General features: G+C 48.4%; 9 protein-coding genes across 9 annotated transcripts; 4 read left to right on the forward strand and 5 right to left on the reverse strand.

The window, feature by feature from the left end:
* Positions 1 to 825: 825 nt before the first annotated feature.
* On the forward strand, positions 826 to 1,628 carry HD556DRAFT_747917 (uncharacterized protein). Its single transcript, XM_041311495.1, has 2 exons — positions 826 to 1,505; positions 1,569 to 1,628. Exon 1 carries the CDS (start codon positions 952 to 954, stop codon positions 1,450 to 1,452), a length of 501 nt encoding a protein of 166 aa, XP_041157070.1. The 5' UTR covers positions 826 to 951; the 3' UTR covers positions 1,453 to 1,505; positions 1,569 to 1,628.
* Positions 1,629 to 2,146, reverse strand: HD556DRAFT_747918 (uncharacterized protein). Its single transcript, XM_041311496.1, has one exon. The coding sequence runs from the start codon at positions 2,005 to 2,007 to the stop codon at positions 1,741 to 1,743; it is 267 nt and encodes an 88-aa protein (XP_041157071.1). The 5' UTR covers positions 2,008 to 2,146; the 3' UTR covers positions 1,629 to 1,740.
* Positions 2,147 to 3,171: 1,025 nt separating this feature from the next.
* On the reverse strand, positions 3,172 to 4,390 carry HD556DRAFT_1242878 (uncharacterized protein; the record flags this gene model as incomplete). The annotated part of the gene is made up of 3 exons (XM_041298323.1): positions 3,172 to 3,313; positions 3,371 to 4,070; positions 4,129 to 4,390. The coding sequence occupies 3 exons, from the start codon at positions 4,388 to 4,390 to the stop codon at positions 3,172 to 3,174; spliced, it is 1,104 nt and encodes a 367-aa protein (XP_041157072.1).
* Positions 4,391 to 4,609: 219 nt separating this feature from the next.
* On the forward strand, positions 4,610 to 6,130 carry HD556DRAFT_1394068 (transcription factor IIA alpha beta subunit). The gene is made up of 5 exons (XM_041303633.1): positions 4,610 to 4,799; positions 4,862 to 4,963; positions 5,037 to 5,777; positions 5,830 to 5,921; positions 5,969 to 6,130. Exons 1-5 carry the CDS (start codon positions 4,782 to 4,784, stop codon positions 5,982 to 5,984), a joined length of 969 nt encoding a protein of 322 aa, XP_041157073.1. The 5' UTR covers positions 4,610 to 4,781; the 3' UTR covers positions 5,985 to 6,130.
* A 905-nt stretch (positions 6,131 to 7,035) lies between these two features.
* On the reverse strand, positions 7,036 to 8,664 carry HD556DRAFT_1433494 (Gti1/Pac2 family-domain-containing protein; the record flags this gene model as incomplete). The annotated part of the gene is made up of 4 exons (XM_041305227.1): positions 7,036 to 8,108; positions 8,160 to 8,260; positions 8,310 to 8,365; positions 8,416 to 8,664. 4 exons carry the CDS (start codon positions 8,662 to 8,664, stop codon positions 7,036 to 7,038), a joined length of 1,479 nt encoding a protein of 492 aa, XP_041157074.1.
* A 1,628-nt stretch (positions 8,665 to 10,292) lies between these two features.
* Positions 10,293 to 11,914, reverse strand: HD556DRAFT_748033 (Gti1/Pac2 family-domain-containing protein). The gene is made up of 7 exons (XM_041311497.1): positions 11,717 to 11,914; positions 11,513 to 11,666; positions 11,429 to 11,460; positions 11,347 to 11,371; positions 11,225 to 11,295; positions 11,054 to 11,181; positions 10,293 to 10,994 (listed from the first exon to the last, which is right to left on the reverse strand). The coding sequence occupies exons 1-7, from the start codon at positions 11,752 to 11,754 to the stop codon at positions 10,627 to 10,629; spliced, it is 816 nt and encodes a 271-aa protein (XP_041157075.1). The 5' UTR covers positions 11,755 to 11,914; the 3' UTR covers positions 10,293 to 10,626.
* A 1,861-nt stretch (positions 11,915 to 13,775) lies between these two features.
* On the forward strand, positions 13,776 to 16,920 carry HD556DRAFT_1394111 (tRNA synthetases class I (C) catalytic domain-containing protein). Its single transcript, XM_041303634.1, has 13 exons — positions 13,776 to 14,021; positions 14,069 to 14,157; positions 14,208 to 14,304; positions 14,357 to 14,626; positions 14,680 to 14,805; positions 14,861 to 15,161; positions 15,219 to 15,448; positions 15,502 to 15,609; positions 15,668 to 15,796; positions 15,846 to 15,952; positions 16,001 to 16,256; positions 16,312 to 16,483; positions 16,540 to 16,920. Exons 1-13 carry the CDS (start codon positions 13,839 to 13,841, stop codon positions 16,905 to 16,907), a joined length of 2,436 nt encoding a protein of 811 aa, XP_041157076.1. The 5' UTR covers positions 13,776 to 13,838; the 3' UTR covers positions 16,908 to 16,920.
* Positions 16,921 to 17,845, reverse strand: HD556DRAFT_1394116 (GAF domain-like protein). Its single transcript, XM_041303635.1, has 3 exons — positions 17,634 to 17,845; positions 17,474 to 17,570; positions 16,921 to 17,353 (listed from the first exon to the last, which is right to left on the reverse strand). Exons 1-3 carry the CDS (start codon positions 17,742 to 17,744, stop codon positions 16,944 to 16,946), a joined length of 618 nt encoding a protein of 205 aa, XP_041157077.1. The 5' UTR covers positions 17,745 to 17,845; the 3' UTR covers positions 16,921 to 16,943.
* A 1,416-nt stretch (positions 17,846 to 19,261) lies between these two features.
* Positions 19,262 to 20,311, forward strand: HD556DRAFT_1446446 (uncharacterized protein; the record flags this gene model as incomplete). The annotated part of the gene is made up of 2 exons (XM_041307090.1): positions 19,262 to 19,573; positions 19,628 to 20,311. The coding sequence occupies 2 exons, from the start codon at positions 19,262 to 19,264 to the stop codon at positions 20,309 to 20,311; spliced, it is 996 nt and encodes a 331-aa protein (XP_041157078.1).
* Between the last annotated feature and the right edge of the window lie 532 nt (positions 20,312 to 20,843).

Raw genomic sequence — 20,843 nt, forward strand, 5'->3', positions numbered from 1 at the left:
GATCTTGAAAGCTTGACTGTCTGCAAGAGTTTATTGGGACATTTAGCCGACTTCATCTTCTCGTGTTAAGGAAGTTGACTTTGACAGGACCACACTAGGACTACCAAACAAGATTGTCTTTTGGCAGCGTCAAGGGTGGCATCTTTCCACGTACCGGTGGTAACCTTTCAGACGGACGCAATGCTCAGCAGAGTTGATGCTAATGATATTGGGTCGTTGCTCTCGGTTGTGGAGGAGGTTACTATTTGTGGGTAAGTGCTCTGCCATGTCGTTCTATGCACTTTTCATACAAACCTCCCCTTGTCTAGGAACTCGTTTCAGGCCAGTAACTCAGTTACATATTGAAATTTGTGAATCTGAAGCTACACACCAAGTGCACACTGATGAGCTGCCATGTATTTCATTACTTGAAGATGAGTCATATCGAACAATCTGGTCTTGATCCTCAGGTGTGTGCAATGCTGCATTCAGTTCGGCATAGATAATCTGATTCTAATTGGCCCAGCTTTACTGAAGAAGAGCATTGCAGTGAGTTGCGTGTTCACGATAATAGTAGAAGCACAGTGCTATTACTGAAACAGGCCTGTCCATTTAACACGTTCATTTCATAACACTGTCTAATCCTACCGCAGAAAAACAAACCCTTCAAATTCAATCGAATTCCATGCAACTTGATGTAGACCTTTCCTTAAATCATCACTCGAAGGTTGTTGGTAATACCAGTGCGCTTCGGCTAGCTTACGAACTTGTACGGCCGTTTGGCTTTATCAATTCTGTTGGGGTTCGCAGTGATCATACTGTGTCGTATAAAGGAGTTGGGCTTTTGCTCTCAAGGAGACCGCAAAGAGTGCACTTATCCATTCACTGCTCATCAATCCTGATCTCATAGTTCCACTGCATCCAGTTCGGCTTCTGACAGGCTGTATCGCTTGCCAGAGCACAAGCCTAGTGATGTCTCACACGCCAGCCTCAATAGGTCAAAGTCGGTTCAGGCTGCCCAAGGCACTTCCCTTGCTTCCACAACCTGCATCTTCGACAGCTCTGATGACGTACCACGCATCGTCGCCGACATCCCCCGGAGGACATCAATACTTGAGCAAGCCCTGCGGAAATCAGATGAAGAGATACCTAACTTCAATGAGAACACTGGCCATGAAACTTGCCCTTTTATTTGCATCTCACGTTAAGCCAATCGTGTGCCACACAGAACAGCCTGCTTCCAAACGTCCTCCAATTCCCGTGCCTATCACTCACCCATTCGCTATCCTCAACACAGCCCGCGCTGCAGGATTCCTCTCCCCAACTATCGTAAGACCGTACAGCGATCTCACCCATACGCTAGAGAACCTTGACGCAAAGCCCAAGCCTGCAGCACTCAAAAGTCTCTTCTTCACACAACACTTCGAGCCTGCCCAGCTCCGGGTCTTTGATTCGTGCGCGGGGGGATGCTGAGCCCCTGAAGGCTCATGCATATACCTAATCATGAGGATTATTAACTATCGAAGGTGAGTATGCGTATGTGACCCAGTGGGTGAGCGGATGGCTTGGTGTGTTAATAATGGTTTTAGATTGTGTCTGCATTCCTCCCTCCATGGCAGGATCTGGTGTCGTGGACGTGGAAGCTAAGCGTGTGGGTATCAGGCCCGAAGAACACGGCGTTAAAGCTCATCAAGTGCGTTCCTGAAGAGTGAGGACAAAGATGAAGATGAGGAACACGAATATCAGGACGGGGAGGAACGATCATGATACCATGCGATAGAATTTATGGACGTTGTTCATTTCTTTTCCGCATTCACGGGCGTGTTGGGACGACACATGGCCTGTGAGGCCCGTAACAGGGTCATCCAGGGAAGTATCAGTCTTGACCGAGTAGGGAAGGAGTAATGGTCGACTGATGTTTGATAGAACCTTCGATTCCTTGTTCCGTTGCACGGCAAAGTAGAGGAACGTCTCCTCGTGCTCGTGTTTCAGCGATCTGTATAGGACAAGCGGAGCCTCGGCGGCCATCCTGGTTTCGTTTGGCACACCATACCCTCGACAAATATTGTTACACCCGTGCCGGGCTTGCTTTGGTCAATTCGTGCGCGGGGGCATGCTGAGCTTCTCAAGGCTCATGTGTACACCTAATCATGGGGATTATTGACTATCAAGGTGAGATATGCGTGCTGTGGCCCGGTGGGTGAGCGGATGGCTTGGTGTGTTGATAATAGGTCTGTCTGCATTCCTTCCTCCATGACAGGTCTGGTGTCGTGGATGTGGAAGCTAATTGTGTGGGTACCAGACGTGAAGAAGGCACGGCGCTGAAGCTCATCAAGCGAAGAGTGAGGACGAAGATGAAGATAAGGAACACGAATGTCAAGATGGGTGTTGGGACGGCACGCAGCCTGCGATGCCCATAACGCAACATGAGAGGGTCCCGCAGGGAAGGAGTAATGCACGACTGACTTTTGATAGAAGCTTGGATTCCTTGTTCTGCTGCACAGCAAAGTAGAGGAGTGTCTCTTTGTGTTCGTCCTTCAGCAATCTGTATAGGACAGGCGGAGCCTCGTCTGCCATCCTGGTTTCGTCGGGGACATCCCCAACAAATATTGTTACAACCGTGCCGGGCTTGCTTTGGCGATTACCACGACAAGAATAGGAAACGAATTCCAGACCTTTATACCATCACCCTTATAACGTCTAGTATGTTAAGCACAGTCACACGAAACATGGGCGGACAGGAGTCACTTGGGACGTATGGATATTTCGAACAGCATGTTGATGAACAGATCCGAGTCAATCAGATTGACGCACTGTATGCCGTTGTATAAGCGCACGGGAGAATTGAATATCTGGTGCACGCAGAGGATGGACGATGGGATGAGTAGTGCGATTCATATTTGGGTGAGCAGTGCGGCTCTCGAGGTCGAGCTGCGAGACGAATCATAAATTTGTAGCTTGAGATTATAATATTTGAGTAATTGTACAACATGCCAAGTTACGCTTGCCCAGTATGTCGCAAGAAGTCTTCATACCCAACAACCTCAGACTTGTGAAAATTGTCAAATATCAGTCTGGAAGAACAGTACGCCACCAAGTCGAGTGGCATCAAAGTATCATGCATCATGAAGACCTGCAATTGGCGACAAGATCTACGAGCCAGCCTACTATGCAACAGATATTGGCGTCTTCTCACTCTTTCCTCAATCCACTTGCCACACCACCTGTGAGGATGCTAGGAAGCTCGTCGCCACCGATGGAGTAAAGCAACGAAATAGAGCCTCCCATCAAGATGATAAGTGTGATCACTGTCCCTGCGATCAACACGAAGGTGCTGGTACAGACCAGTCAACGAACAAAACCAAGAGAAACGATGCAACCAACTACTTACCTACTGATGTCCTTGCGCTGACACATATCGCCCACCCAGCTTTCCGTCTTCCCAGAATTAGACTTGGTGTCAGAGCAAGCGCAAACGAAACATTCCTGTTCAGCACTGAGGGTGCTCACGCACTGCCCATGACCAGAACAAGCATTGGTCGCGTTGGAGCAGGCCTCAGAGCTCGTGAGGCAAGAGGCAAAATGACGAATCGGTGGTCCCACGGGTGGGCGGAGTGCTGGAAGGGGTGACTGCTGCGGTGGCTGCGGTTGTCGTTTGTCCAGCATAAGAGAGGGGGTGTAGGACAAGACGGCGACGCGGGTCTTTGCATCAGCAGTACTGGCTTCAAGAACGGCTCGGATTGTTCTTGCTGCAAGCTGGTACTGGTCGCTTGAACGACCATATGTAGCTGCGAGCTGGGACAGTCCTGTTAACTCCAAGGACGCGAACTTGTCATCATAGATATCTGCGGTTGTCTCGATGAATTTGGTAAGTGTTGATATTTCTGCAAGGAAAGCTTCGTTTGCGGGTGTTGGGGCAGAAAATATGTCAAGAGTCCGAGGGATGCCTTCTGGGGGAATAGCGAGATCAGAGTAGACGAGGGAGTATGAATGAGTGGCGCGTTTCAGATACGAGGGCACAAAGGAAGTAAGGGAACTAGTGGGTGCCCCTGCGATCGAGAACGAGCGGCTCATGAAAGAAGGAATGATGTCTGAAGGTGCGACTTGTTAATTGTCACTGCACTTGCTCCTGGAGTGGGACAACCAAACCTTGTAAACTAGCATCGTCTACTAGTAAAAATAATGCGTTTGAAGCCCCTTGTGCGACAAACTCGTGCTCTCTTAGCAGTTCGCCATAATCCTGGAAATTCTCGATTGGCTCGAGACCCAGATGTTGCGACAAGGCAAAATCAGCATGCTGAAGGGAGAGCCGGGATGGAAATTCCTGAGATGGGCTGAGATATACGTCGGCTGCTTGCGATAAACCGACTAACAGCAGACAAGACAGAGCGCTGCAAAGTCGACGACCCATGTTCACAAAGGATTTAATCAAGTTGCGCGGAATGGTGTACTGTCAAGTTTCTAACTTTCCATTTACGGTGCTTACGCTATACCACCTTAATCAGCGCCTTTGGTCGTCGTCCACACGTCCGTCGCCTTAGGCTACAGGAAGAAGTTCGTATTCCGTCTTATAAGTACCTGTGATTTATAACTGTATGTTATGCGCTAGTCAATGCCAGTACTACCGTCACCTGGACTTGTAACTGTTGGCCCGTGCGTGGGAACGCTGCATATGATGTCTAGCTGAGTTTGAATCTACCTGCCTGTCTCACAGGCCATTGAAGTATAAAAGGACTCCCTCATTCCCCCACCACGACCCTATCCTAAGCTCGCTGTGTCAATCGTCGCTGGCGACATTCACAATGTCGAATAAGATAGTGGTGAGCTGCTCACCCGAACTTGTCTGTAGTAGTTCAGTCCGGTAACAGAGACATTTTTTGAGCCTGGCATCTACCGCGCGGTCATAGACGAAGTCATTTCCGCCATTAAGCCCGAATTCGACGAGTACGGCGTCAGCGAAGAAGTTCTTGCAGAGTTGCAACATGTGAGCATATACTTCTTATCATTCCCGTTCATATCATAGTGTAAGAATTTCGGTGATGCGAATGCTCTTGCAGAAATGGGAAAGCAAAGTCATTGCATCGCATGTTGCAGAGTTTGAGCCACAGCCGCCTCCGCCTCCACAGCACCACCATATGTACCCTCCGCATCCTATGATGGTTCCCCATCACCCGCACTACCCTCCTCCGCACGCATATGCTCCACCGCCACCTCCTGTTGCGCAACCCCAAGGTCCACAAGTTAAGACGGAACCAGTGGATAATCGATACGTCCTAAGTGCTCCTCCTCCGGGCATGCCATACGCTCTACCGCCGCTCCCTGGGCCTCAATTGAACGGTCTCAAAACACCGGGCTTTCCTGGAGGACAGCAAGGCGTACTGTCGTTCCCTCCTCACCCAGGGCATTTACAACGTCCACCTACCATGTCTAGGCCATACGCGCCCCCAGTTCCGCAGCCACCTTCTAAAGCTCCTCAACATTCCCCTCAACCGCCAAGCGCTCCCGCCGCCGCCAGTCCTCCTGCACCTCAAGCAAGAGCACCAGGGCAGAGGATCCCTCAGGTTGATGGACCTTCATCGTCTGAATCAGACTCACCTTCTCCTCCGCCTAGTCAGCCATTTGCGCCTCGTGCATCTCACCCTTCGCTTCCCCAACCATCGCAGGTATCATCGACGACGCACACAGAGGATGCCGAGGCCATCAACAGCGACCTCGACGACTCAGACACCGAGGGCGAAGAAGATGCTGAAGAGGGTGGACAAGGCGAGACTGATATTGTGTTCTGCACATACGATAAGGTAGGCAAATCTGGCATCCATTGATCCAGATCTCTGAGCTCATGTTTCTCAGGTCGGCCGTGTCAAAAACAAATGGAAATGCCTCCTCAAGGACGGTATGATCCATATCAATGGGAAGGACTATCTATTTGCCAAATGCACGGGGTGCGTGGTCCTGATTTGATTGATGAGTTGGCACTGACACCGCGCAGCGAATTCGAGTGGTAGTCACGACGCTAGCTTTACTACTAGGCACCTGTCAAATCTCCGTCATTGCTCTCCTCAGCAGCTATCTTGGACATAAGCTTCGTCCTCATGTCATTTAATTCCAGTGTATTCTACCAGGCATCGTAAATTTTATCATTTTAACCAAAGCAAGCAGTCTGAACCTGAGCGATCGGTGCCATGGGAACTTGCCGGCAAGTTCGAAAGACCAACAAGGCGGAACAATACAAAGTTCATGCCAAGGGGTCCCGCCAAGCCGTAGAAAACCTTCCATTGTCTCGGCTCAGCTTGAATCGTTCTAGTATACTTCTCTGACAAAACCCCGTGAACACGGAATAAAATTTGCCGTTGAACCGAACGGATTATCCGATGTATAACCCCGTCAGTATTGTTCATCGTCTCTATCTCGTTTACGGACGAAAGAGTTTATTTTCACCGAGCCTTATCTATAGTTTATTGACGAATACCTAAGTTCAAGGCCGCCATTCTCAAGCCATTCTATATATATATATATTTATATTCGTTTCGCATATTAGTTGCAGGTTCGCCCCAGACCCCTACATACGCTATAATGGCACCCATTTTGTACTTTTATCATAAGGTATTACGGCTTGACGTTGGCTTTATACACACGCTAGGATATTAATATAACTGAACAAGGTCACCAAGATCGTGATGAAGATCGAGACAAACATCCGCGACGGCATTCTCAAATAGCCAAAAGTACAATATATGTGTATGTATACATGTTGTGCACGTATCGTATCGTATTGACAGCGCGATTTCAGCGCGAGACCAAGTATGTACCGAGGAATGGTTATGGATATATAACGTACCATAAGCGAAGAAGAGGAACGTTTGATTGCTACTACTAGGGACCGCATAGAAAACGACGCTTGCTCGGTAAAAAGCCAAGCACGCCTAATCACAGGTACACACACATCTCTTCCCGCGGGTCAGTGATGTGCGTCTTTACGCAAGAATGATGGACGCAAGCGGACAGTGATGCGATGACATGTCACTTATCACCTGATGACAGGCAACCAGCGAATAGTCACCCGGAACGTGGTCCTAGCAGCCGAAGGGCTCTATCGTCCACAGGGTCTCGTTTGTAGGGGTGACTGCGTTGCAAGGAATGCAAAGGCGCTAGGCCAACACGCTGAGGTCCAATGCTACTTGAATCCGCAGAGGACGGCACTTCATACTGTGGGGGAGGCTCTGACCTGAAGAGCTGCGCGGGAGGGGGAAGCGAGATGGGTGGTGAATTATGAGGGGAAGGGAAGCTGGCCGAGTTATCAAGCGAAAATGCGCTCTGGCTTGGTTCTCTGCCATCATCATCTGGCACTCGAGAGACAGGCTGGAAGTTGCCAATAGTAGATGGTGGTCGCATGCGACATGAAGGAGAGGGCGGCGGAGAACGTGATGGACGGACGTTGAATGAACACGAGAAAGGCCGGGAAGAGTAAAGGTCCTCAGACGCACGGTGTGTACCACTTGTGCTACTCGAAGCAGGAGAGTGATTGATACTGGCTCCAAACGCGGGAGGAGACCCATGATCATTGGAGGTATGATACTCAACAAAGGGCTTCAATGATGTGTCTGTACGAGGCCTGGACAAGGGAGCAATACTTCCAGACACGGAGTAATCGGCAGAGCTTCGGCGGCCGTAATACGATGAGCTATGCTCTGGCGGGGGTATGGTTGGGAGTGAGGGACGACGAAATTTGTAGTCATCTTCATATGAAGGACGAAGAGGAGGTAGAGAAGGTGGTGGAGGGGGTGGGGGTACCGAATACTGAGGGATTTCAGATGTCAGCGCACGAAGCTGCTGCGAAGACTGACCCAGACTTGGGCGGTATGGGTCATCCGGCTGAGCATACGGTGATTGTGGCGAATTAGGGTAGTGGGAAGGCTGGCTAGAGTATGCAGGGAATGGAGCGTACGTCCGAGTTACGGTGGAATTCGTTGACTTCAGAACATCAGACCTTGAGCGACTATCTTCCCCCTTGCGGGTTTTGCCAACTCGGGTGCTTTGGAAAGTTCCTTCTGGCACCACGAGGTCAGCGACACCTGGTATGTTATCTATGGTGCCTAGCTCATCGACTGTGGCCTGCGTGAAGTATGCGGCTACAAATAGCTTTAGTGAAGTCCATATTTTGGAATGTCACATGTCCTTACTCAAGTGCCACTTGCGGCGACCTTTATCCGTTTCAACCCAAACTGAATAAGTTTGCTTGACAAGCGGATCCCAATCTCGAGGGGGCTGCTTTTCAGAAGACCTAGTAAAATAGTAAATTTAGGAACAATTTTTTTAGGGCGGGAACATACCCAGAATGACCGGCGTCTGCTGGAGGGGTATACTTCTCATAGTAGAAAAGGAATTCCTTGAAGGGAGATTAGCAGAGTCACAAGGTCATTATTTGGAAGTACCAACGTCTCTGACACGCGAGGGACTCCATCTACGTCCCTCGGTAAAACGCTCTATTCCTAAACCTGTGATTTCAGTGTGTGGACCTCTTTCTTCCCATGCATAGATGCAACCTGAACATAGGGCGAGACGTTCGTCGGCGTCAAGGCGCCTTGTTATCATTGGGAGCATACGCAGCTGGACTGCATAGAATATTTTATGAGCATCACGAGTGGAACGTATGCGAACATTAGTGCAGGTGGGTCGTTGCTGCATGTGTGGTGATGTGAAACGGGGACAAGGAAACAGACGGAGAAGGCAAATAGAATGGGTATGGTATATATTGGCTACTAGATCTGGGGAGCAGAAGATGGTTTGGTAATTAATTAAACTATTTTCTGTACCAGGGGTATCCGCTGACTTCCGTTCATAGTCAGTTGCTCTAATTTGGGCCAATTCGGGAAACTAACTGATGAATCTTATTGGTGGCGACGACCCAAAAGGCTTGTCGCCAATCTCGATTACAGCGCGAAACTCTATCACTTTACAACTCAATTTCTTTCAAGTCCCCCATATTTCTAACTGCGATCAAAACGCACCCCCCTCCCTGTTTTTCTTGGGTTTCGGTAAATCCCGGAACTTCTTTGAATTGATATCTCATAAATAAAACAGTTCCCCGCGGCAGTCTGGCTCAGATTGAAATATTCAAAAACCTCATAATTTCGGATAATTTTTACCTTACATAATTATCAGATATTCCAGGGTTGCTTCAATCTATGAAACCGCCCATCCGCACGCTCCGCTCCAGCTCCTCAACTCGTTGAACAAGACGTCAAGCTTTCAAGCTTCGAGGGGATCAACACGTGTTCGAATCAAATCAGGTCAAAGTGACCGTTGAACCACAAGCTTTGTTCAACAAGATGCCGGTCTGGCAAAACGTCTAATCATACTAAATCTTAATCCTTCTGATATTCACTCCTGCAGTTTTTATCGCGCCCACTTTTACATATACCATCATACAGATCCTCAAGATGCGCTCACACGGCGCGGTCAGACCAGATCTTCTTCCGCTTGATTGCAACCTGCCAGAACCTATGGTCTTTCATATGTAATACGGGTGTCATACATCAAGAACCACATTCAATAGCCTATGCCCTGGAGCATCTTTCAAGGTTCGTCCCGTTCATCGCCAATTTACGGATGCATTCTTGGACCGAGACTTGTAATAGGCCATGTTCTCATGATATTCCGATCTATCGCACAACATCATGCCCACCAAGAACCCCGTCTTACCCAATACCGTCAGTCGCTTTTGTCCTTCTTTCACCATGCACGTTTGGTCGTTATCTTTGTATCCCATTCTTGCTGAAACTATTCAACATATTCCATATGATGGCCACGTCAGAGTTGCCTGGATCGATTGAAATCCGTTTTGGGGATAGGACAGAACGATGATGAGAACCGGTCGGAACCGGCAAGGGCGAATCGATGAGATGGGCGTTGTTTGTGAAATGGTTCCCTGATGCCACATGCAGCGCATGATTTGCCAGTACTAGAGTTGACTTTCCCTGGCGAACGGTATCACTGCTCCACCGGCCATTGAGTTCAAAGCACCAAGTCTAGCCGCTTCATAGCCTAAAGCACTTACTTCCTACGTTCTAGAATGTACCGGGGCCTTGATTAATGCAACCGAATGCAGGGATGCCATATCATACTATATATAAGATAATAATGCGGGGACAGTGGTGTTCTGGAGCAGTATCATAATACCGATTGCGGTCTTTACATCCTTGTCCTGACACGTTCATCAGCAAGCAGGGATACTCAGGGTATACGCACACGGCACCTTCGTAAGAGCAGCACGATTCAGGCAAGTATTAACTGCGCACTGCTTTGTCCCGTCCGAAGCTGTGCGATTCAAGTCGTGCTGCGTCACACAAAGTACAGTCGCCCAATTCGTGTGGTTGTCAAGCTCAACTAGGGACTAGGGATCAATTCATGGGATTGATAGGACGTAGCAGCTAAATTATGTCGTCAAATCCCAACGTAGTCAAATGTAGGTAACGCAGGCAAAAGTATAAGTACACACAACACGAGATAAGTATGATAGGCTACTGCAGATTGCAAACCAAGAGAATGGCGTATGGTGAACACGACAACATCACAGCATTTATAGGTTTAGAGATCATTAATTCTACAGTCCATAGAAAACAGTGCGAAGAAAACACAATACGAAGTTCAGCACAAACGAGGGTAAAAAGCCATTAGAGCCTCCTCATCCAACGGGTGTCTTCGCGGTGGAGCTAGGTTTTGAAGGTACGTAAGAGGCGCTAGTGATTGACCGTCTCGAGGCTGTGCACGCCCTGAGTAGTCAAACGATTGTAGGCAGTCATTGGGAGGCTGGATCACTGGTACCCGAGAAGAGGGATACGGAGCATACTGAGGGGTGAAAGGGTGTGGTCGCTCTTCTCGCTGAGCACGGCCGTGCTTGCTCGTGTTGTGTCGAGCGCTTCTATAGTTCCCGGGAGGCACAACGATACGAGCAAGGTCGGGAAGGTCAGACACAGTTCGGAGATAATCAAGGCTGTCATGTGTGAAATAGGCAACTGAGCAAATGTAAAAGTTAGGTTTCGGCTACTTCAATGACTAGAACAGCGCCGCGTACTAAGGTGCCATTTCTTCCGTCCCATTGGGGTTTCAACGAAGACGGAATACGTCTGTTTGACCAGACTGGCGCGAACGTATTCATGGTTCACGCCAGGTTGCGCTAGGGGACTTGATCCGATCCTGTCGCTGAGATGTCAGACGGATGGAAACAAGGGAAAAGCGGACAGACGTAGTGTCGGAGTCTGAGTTTGGCTCGATATCAACGGGCTCAGGGTCTCTCTCTTGATAGAAAAGAAATTCCTGAAAAGCGTTTAGTCATGACAAATGGACGTAAGGTAGGTATGAACTTACGTCGCGGACCCGGCTTGGACCCCACCTTCATATCAATGTTAGTCGTTTCATTCAATCAAACGGTATCAATCATAAATCACACCTCTTGCCATCGGTCCATCGTTCGATACCCAGCTGTGGATGGATTAGCGCGTGATATGGAAGGCGGCCATCAACAAAGTCTCACCCCGGTAGCCTCCGGGCTGGGCCCTCGCTCCTCCCAAACGAAAACACAACCCGAGGTTATCGAACGTCGTTCCTCTGTGTCGAGACGACGTGTGACCATGGGCAAGACTCCAAGTGCTACGGCGTGAAAGATGATCTGAGCATCTTGCGGAGATCTTACGAGTCATGAGTCACAGCGCCACAGGAAACGGGATAAATGACTCACCTCACACGTAGGCTAGTGCAGGTGGGCTGCTGTTGCATGTTGAGGATGATGAAGGAGGGAGAAGAAATCTGAGAGGAAATAGGTGGGCGGTGGCAATGTCGCACAGCTAGTGATGACTTCGACTGGGGATGATAAATGGTGGACTTTGCACAGCAGCTGATGTGATCAAAGATCTTGCTTAGTTGGAATGGGCGCAGACTAAATAATTAATGGAATGGGAAAGCTCCTTAAATAACGAGGGACAAGGGAGTCTGACGAGAATTTAACATCATGATATACTAACCTTAACTTTCGTTCTGATGTAAGACGGCAGCTGATAGGCTGACGGCGGCACGGGTGGTTGAGCGCTCTGCAGCCCGATGGGAAACCGGTTAGACGGTCATGGCCTTTTCATGGACAAATTTAAGGGAGTGGGTATGCAGCAAGATAGAGTTTTAGAATCTTATTCCATCTCCGGCGGGGCACTGTATGGATACGAACAAAAAATAGGAACCACTACTATTCTTCGACAGCCGAAACGCGCAGGGCTTCGCGGCCAATCAAATATTCTAAGTATTTATTCTGAGTATCATGTGCTTGGGTGTCGCTGGATATTATCGGCGGTATGTGGAAAGAAGGCACAAGTGCAATTCTCTGAAGTGCTCATTCAAATTGCAAGGTACGTTAGCGGCGACAGGGTGGGGAAAGATTCTAAGTGCAATCAGAGTACCTGCCGCAAAATTCGAGATTCTCACGTACTAGGTAATTCCCCGTGGCACCGGCCGCCAATTGTTTATTGTCTGCGAGATAGGTGTCATACTTGCATCGCTTTACACTGAAAAAGATGCATCAAGGTCATCGCAGCATTTCACCTTCGCATGCACCATTGGTGACCGGTCTGATATCATGATGATCTTGCTGTGTTAGACCAAAAGTCTAAGGGCAACCCTCGTTCATCGGAGACACTCTCAGACTAAACCCTAGAAAGGCATATAGATTGCGACCGACCCTTCTTTGGCAAAGTAGTGAGAACTTGAATTGTTCATCAAGAATGGACAATCACAAACTAGTTGTGGTTAGGTCAAGAACTCATGGTCCACGATCGTTCGGTAGCTTCGATGCATAGCGAAAGCATTCACCTGTCTAGCAAACCTTGAGCTTGAAACAATTGGACCATTGCATCTTCACTCGATCGGACCTAAGATATTCCGAGGAATGGGGAGTAGCACGAAACTGTCATTTACGACAGCGCGAACGACATGTGTCTAGCAAACCTTGAGCTGAGAGATGGAACGCGAATTTGTATTTGGCATGATCAGACTCCGAGTAACGGGGAGCGAAACGTACGAGACTATAATTTCCGACAGCGCGAAAGATTATCACTAAAAGACTAAAGTTAAGTGGGCTTCATTAAATTTGAAAAAAAATCTACCCATTCAGAATGTATTTACCGCTCAGCGAACTTGCGCGACCTTCGTTGCTTCGATCCGCTAGTACAATGCCGAAAGTTCAGCTTCGATTGTATCCAGATCAAGGCTGAATATGCCCTGAGCAGCTAGACTGTGACTGAGAGCCTATCAGATAGGACCACTGCATCTCCACATCGACAGAGCGTGTGGAGTTTCATGTGAAATCTAAGGATTCTGTGAGAACAAGGCCGGATTGCACCGGTAGACGAATACGAAGGGGGACCTGTCATCATGCAACCGAGTTTAGGAGTCAGAACGTTGTTTATAGGGATCGCCGCTGCGTGAGAGCTAGCTCTTTTCCCTCGTAAGATTCAGAGGGTCTCAAAGTTTCCTTTCAGTGGACGAAGTTCCGAATCACTTGACAATGCGGATGAAAAGAGATTAATACTCAACGTCACATGAAGTACCTCCGATCGGCGGCCACAACCTACGCTAGCGAAAGAGAGCGGGACAAGCGCTCTTTGAAGCACCAAGCGTTCAGTCTCGCTGTTAGCGCGGTGAAAGGTTGAGATGCTGGCATGAAGCTGGACGTCTTTGGATATGTACGAGAAAGTACCGAAACCTACATAGTAGTAGGCTGGCACTTCGGGACCCGCGTCAACCTTTGGACTAGCCGCAGCGCTTATTACATAAGCACACTTGTGACTCCAGCTAGCTAGCTCTGGCTTCATGGCATGATCAGAACTCCGGTCAATATTATTGCTCGTTCTGGCTATCGAGCATCTGCGCCCCACAGGAGGTCAGTGAATACATTAAAGGACGCAGTGATGGCTCTTCGGCAACCGGCATGGCACCCACCTCCTCGCCAAATTGACCAACCTGTTCTTAAGATCTTCAATTCGTTAACCAAGACCAAAGTGCGTGTCTGAACTGGGCGTTAGATCGATCTGCTGACTGCTGATAGACGGAATTTATACCTATCGATGGTTCCCATGTCAAATGGTATAACTGCGGTCCCACAGTCTACGATGCCTCTCACATGGGTCACGCGAGGTCAGGGTTTACTCCCTGGTGAATATACTGCAATTTTGACATGGTTTCAGAAATTATGTCACGCAAGACATTTTGCGAAGAATAATGTCAGACTACTTTGGCTATGACGTGCACTTTGTTATGAATGTTACCGACATAGACGATAAGGTGCGTGATCACCTAGCTGTATGATCGAAACGACGTCTTACACGTCCTGAAGATCATCGTTAGAGCGCGTCAAAATCACCTCTTTTCACAATTTAGAAACTCCGCAACTGCGCTTTCAGCCGATCTACTGTCACAAGTCAATGAAGCATGGGGAAGCTATGTTAGGGAGAACGTTTCCAAGGGCCTGCCTGATGAAGAGAAACCCTCAAGAGGGGATGAAGAGGTACGATGGCCACAAATTACTGGGCTTGCGCGGGATCAGAGCCGCAAACTCGAATGCCTAAAGAGAGACGAGAAGTTCGACATGCATTTTACAGCCGCTGTAGGTGATCTCTTGTGCCTTTCCTGGCGTATAATCAATATTTGCCAATGTAGGATCGTACCCTTGCCGCTATTGAAGCTGCAAGGCATGCACTATCTGCCAATCAGAGTAGTGGTGACACAGCGCTCAGACTTATTGATGAGTCTCGTGATATTCTCGCCTCCGCCCTTGACAAGAAAGTTAGTTTCTCTTGTTATGCTTTCTTCCTGGCCGTTTAGTTATTCATGTGCATAGCTCCAAGATACTGTCACAGACCAGTCTGTATTCCGCTCTCTTGCAGCACACTGGGAAGGTCTATTTTTCAAAGACATGGAGCGGCTTCGTGTCCGTTACCCAGATACTGTTACACGCGTCACCGAATACGTTCCTGAAGTGGTTGAATTCGTTCAGGGCATCATCAAGAATGGTTATGGCTATGAGTTCGAAAGCAGTGTCTACTTTGATACAGGTGCATTCGATTCATCTGATCGGCACGATTATGCCAAGTTGGAGCCCTGGAGTAAAGGGAATAGAGAATTACTGGCTGAAGGCGAAGGTGTGTTGATTCTGTCGTGGGCGTTCCATCAGTGACGTTAGCCATTTTGGACATCAGGCGTACTTTCGTCCACCTCAGGACGACGATCTGCCTCTGATTTCGCGCTTTGGAAGGCGTCGAAGCCTGGAGAACCTTCGTGGCCCTCACCTTGGGGTCCAGGTCGCCCAGGCTGGCATATTGAGTGCTCTGTGATGGCAAGTGCCATTCTGGGAGATCGATTAGACATCCATTCTGGCGGTATAGACCTTGCATTCCCACACCACGACAATGAAATGGCTCAATCAGAGGTTAGTTCACCGCAGTACCTTCCAGAGATGTTTCTAAATAAAGGTGGTGATAGGCTTACCATGAATGCGGTGCATGGGTTAACTACTTTATCCATACCGGTCACCTTCACATCGAAGGCCTCAAAATGAGCAAATCGCTGAAAAATTTCATCACGATTGACGTGGGTACTTTGGGTGTTTGATCTATTCTCCGCATCACTCATGCGGCCGGTCACACAGGAGATACTTCAAAGGTTCACAGCCCGACAGTTGCGGCTCGCATTCCTAACGCAGCTATGGAATGCAAAGATCGATTTTTCTGAATCGATGATGACGGGCGAAGTCAAGTCCCTCGAGGTTACATTCAACGCAAGTCCTCCGTATTTTAATATCCGCTATATTTTAAAATATCTTACAGAATTTTTTCACCAATGTCCGAGCGATCATAAGTCAAGCACGGGCACATGAGGACCAGTCGGATGGAGAGCATCACTATAATGATGCTGAGCAAGAACTCATGAAAAGGTCAAACAGGCAATATCTCTCGAGTGCCATACCCTAACGCCCTGCTAGCTTGCACGACAGCAAGACGGCCTTCCGTGTGGCTCTTTGCGACTCATTTAATACACCTGAAGCACTCAAAGTCATACGTGACCTAGTTTCGCGTATCAACATCTACATTAACAGCTCAGGAAGGAAGGCCAATGTCAGTGTGGTGGAGCAATCCGCGACATGGATTGGTGACATGCTCCGCATGTTTGGGCTAGGCGAAGGGCAGGCGTCCGAGATCGGCTGGGGGCAAGAAGATGAGGGCGCCGGTGGCGTGAACGTGAGATATTTGTTGTATATTTTCTATGCTATTTGATATTGATCATACAGCTTAGCGAGAAGAAACGCTGATGCCATACCTTCGCATCCTGTCTTCATTCAGAGACGGCGTTCGTCAACTGGCTATTGCTAAAAACGATGATGCTTTGAAGGAAATACTCAAGCTCTGTGATAAACTGCGCGATGACGATCTTGTATCTTTGGGCGTCGCGCTCGATGATCAAGAAGGTGATCTAGAGCAGAAATGCCTCGTTTTCTTTTCAAACTGACTCTGTTTCCCATAGATGGCAAGGCTCTTGTCAAGCTCGTGTCCCCGGCGGAGCTCATCAAGGCACGGGAAGAAAAGCGGCTGAAATTAGATGCTCAAGCAGCGAAAAAGGCGGCTGCAGCTGAGGAGGTACGACAGAAGCGTCTTGCGAAGATGGAGAAAGGGCGAGTTCCTCCCGAAGAGATGTTCCGGCCTCCCAACGTACCCGAGGGGGCGTATATCCGATGGGATGAATGCGGCTTCCCTACTGCCACTGGAAGTGGGGAAGAGCTTAGTAAAAACCAACAAAAGAGGGCACGGAAGGAGTGGGATGCACAAAAGAAATTGCATGAGGAATTTCTTGCGTGGAAGAAAGAGCAGGAATCTGTTGCAGGGTCCTCATAGTCACCGTAATCATTCATCGTTTCATTTGATGTATTACTACCAGTCACAAGATCTGATGATGAGTGCCGCAATTCTTTCTAGTCCGACCTGATCGTCTGCATCGAACCCCCCAATCGCAAGGCAATCAAGATCTAGAACACCCACCACGATATCTTCACCCCCTTTCCGAAGAATGAGGGGACACACGATCTCGCTTTTCGTATCGCCGTCACAGGCAATATGCCCAGGGTAGGTCAAGACGTCTAGAACAAGGACGGTACTGCGCTTAACAAATGCATCTCCACACACGCCTCGAGGTCGAGGGGAGACCTCGATCCATTGACAGGCAGGCCTGCCGGAAAAGGGTCCCAAAAGCATATTAGTGGAAGCACGCGTTTGAGATTCGGGGTCCATCGAGGCATCAGTGAATCGTGGCTGAGGGAAAAGGGAAGAGATGAGATAGAAACCTGTGAGAATTGAAGTCAACAGTCAGCAAGACATCTCAACACTTGAAAGAGAAGGGGCTGGGCGATCATCCTTTGTTGACTGGGTTGTCGATACCAGCGGTGGAAAGTGGAGGGACTCACCACACCAGTTGACCGAACGCTCTCCATCCCCGAAATTGCTGGGAAAAGCTTGCAAGGAATTGTAAATAAGCGAAGCGGCATTGGACAAATTTGAGACCTGTATGTAAATTAAGTGATTTAGTTTTGGGGTTGAATTAAATATTATGGTATCGAAGCCCACCCAATGTCGTTGGCCTCCCATCAAAATTTCTAGTTGATCGTGCACATGAGTCCAGAATTCAGACTTAGTCTTAATGGAGTCTGGAACCAAAGACGTATCGGCATGCGGCATCTGCAAAAAAAGCTAATAAACCAGACGACGATACCGCAATAAAGCTGGATACTTTGTCTAGATCTTGTCTTCAGTCTGAATCAACCTGTCATGAGAAAAATCGAACGCACCCACCAGACCAGGTGTCCCGTTCAGGTCATCGTGAGGTTAGGGTTAAGAGTCGTTCCCAGTGCGTTCTAAACTGCTATGTCAGAAGCTTGAGGGGCGAGATGAATTCCTAACGAACAATTCAGCTACTCCGCAAAAAACTTTACAGCCACTACACCGTTTAGGAGATGGTATAAAGTATGGTTCCTAAAAACTCTGGACAACATTTTGACAGTCCCCCTGGACCCTCAATCGATGGAATATCTCTCGTGATAGGACCTCGACAAGTGCACAATTAGTTTGATCCACGATCATGATGCAAGTAAGCACGAGGAGCCACAAGATGAGTTAAACAATCTCGGTCAGAGCAGTCCAGAAGGCATTTTGCACGCTTATGACAATAGTGAGATGACGAACATTGAATACATTTCCCATCTATACGGGCTGTATAAATTTTTTGTGACAGACCTGAATCCGAAAGACTCTCCTCTCCTCGAATGCGTGATGTGAGGGAGACTGCATCGGTGAAGTTTACTTTATATACCTCATCAGAGCTAAGGTCTCGGACAAGATATACCAAGTAAACCCAATCTGGATGCCGTAACACAGCGGAGTGCATCACGATGGACTCAGACTTGGAAATATGTCAGTGGACAGGAGTGCAAAACATACCCATCTATATACAAAGCAATAATTGGGCCGGCGATCGGGCATGGAATGAGGATGTAATCGTGAAGTCAGCACCCCCTTTGGAGCCTGCTTCCCTGCTGGCCAGTTCACTTTTTGAGTCCCGGAATTCGCCAAACCTGCTAGGCGATTGCAGGTCTTGTTCGTGAGATTTCCCCTTTTACCATTAGCCAGACCAACCGAATAACCGTTCCTTCGTATTAGTACTTTTATCTCACAACGGAACCGATCTTCCAATACGCGCTGAACTTCTCTGAGTCGCCGAGAGTCACGACCCGAAGCCAATGTCCCATTGTAAGCATATAGGTAACAGCCTGCAATTACCACAGACGCGGTTGAATTCATAGCAGCACTTACTACCATCGAAGACACGACATGGGTGTCACATCAAACAGATGCAGGAACTTCAAGCAGGAGCGGATGTCATAGTATATCTAGTAAGTTGAAAACGTGATGAGATGCGAGCGCGCGGCACAAAGTTGAGAAGCTAGGGTACGGGCATAAGATACAAGATGTGGAAGGAACAGGTCAAAAATGCATACCAACAAGTGCTGGAAGGCTATGTAGTTTCAACTTACTGTACGTAGGGGCCCACAACTTGAACTTAGTACTGAAACTTTATGAACAAAATAAAGTTCATAATATATTGAAAAAATGCGATATTTATTTATTTGTGTAAATTAATAATTGTGGGCTGGCTAGCCTATCTCACCCGGGCCTCCTCTGCTCAGCGCTCAACCCGCATGCTTGAGCTTGACGAGCGGGATGAGCTCCTCACCAACGGCTTCGCTACTTCGTTGCACCCTGGCGGACTTCATAGAAATGATTCCACAAGCGACCACGTTCATGTGGACGATGCTGGCTGTTCAGAAGTGTTGAACTCTCACCCGCTGCGCAGGTCTTCAGTATCATGCACTGTGAAAGATGTCGGTGAAATACAAATGACGTTGTCGGATGATGTTCCTGACTGCCCTTCTTCTATCGAGCCGTCGGACGATACCACAGATAATCTAGATACCGCCAACCACCATGACATCGATGACATCCTACACACAGTCCGTCCTTCTCCCGCCCTTAAACATGAATATGTTACAAAATTTCGCTCGTAGGTTTCACCCGGCGACTCACTTGTTGCAATCGCTCTACGATATGGCGTGTCTCTTTCAGCACTGCGGCATGCAAATCAGCTATGGCCATCAGATCCAATCGACCTCCGCACCCAACTCATCATACCTCGACATCGTGTGCGTCATACCAAGCGAAGAGCCGTTTCGCAAGCCACTTCTAGTATTCAGAAGACTGACATTATCTCCTCATCACCATTTGAATCTACTTCATCGCTCTCGTCAACACTTCTCGCAGCAAGAGATACTGTTTTGTCTGCTTTCCCTACGCGCATCTCCATAGATTCCCTCAGCTCTCGCATCAGCGCAAGAGATGAGGAACTCGAGCTTGAAAATTTACTCAAGCCTCGTCTGCAATCTCGCACCTCAGAGATGGATTATCCAAACACTCCTACCGCGCTTAGTGTCGAACTTGACACCTTGTCGCATCCTCGACGCAGCTATATGCCAGCGCATGATATGACCTCGCTACTTGACCATGGCCCCCCACCACTATCATGTCAACAAATTCGCAATTTCACATCAGATCCCACTATCAAACCATTTGCATCTGGTCGCCTTCAAACGTCCAAGCACAGTTCCCCCGCACCTGTATTTGTTCCCGTGCGCATATCCCAGCTAGAGCCGGAACCTGCAATGGAACTACCAGCGCTTAAAAAACCCAAGTAAGGGGAACGCGCAACGATGTCGTTCACGTCCACGATTTTATGATTAGTGGGCCGCAGTAATTTTAGCATTCATTCAAAGTCTCAGTCCGAGACGGGTACCTGTGTCAGACAGGCGCTGTGCGTACTCGTGGGTATTGAGTGAGTTGAAATTATATCCAAGTGGCTATGGCCTTTTGTATTAACTTCTCTCCTCAGGACTACCCACGGTCCACTAGTAGCGCGGACTTTATTTTATTTGCATGGCACGATGTCTTTCCGCGAGCGCAGATTTCCATCTTCGCTTTCTTTGAGCTTGTTGCATTTTGGCTGTCTCATAGACTTCAGTACACTCCTGTTTTCGCGTTCTGTGTTCCGCGAGCCCTTTTCCCCCGGACCCTTAGTTTTTTACTCGACCCGTGAAAACCCGTATGTAGTTCGACGGCGTTTGCCGTGATAGCTTGATTGTTCATCGCAAGCATAGACTTAATTTTGTACGTAGCACGTTCTTCTGATGACTTGATCGGAACATGAACAGATTTTTTCTTAGTTAATTG

The sequence above is a fragment of the Suillus plorans genome (genome assembly GCF_016647745.1).
Source record: "Suillus plorans strain S12 chromosome Unknown HD556scaffold_53, whole genome shotgun sequence".
Classification (NCBI taxonomy): Eukaryota; Fungi; Basidiomycota; class Agaricomycetes; order Boletales; family Suillaceae; genus Suillus; species Suillus plorans.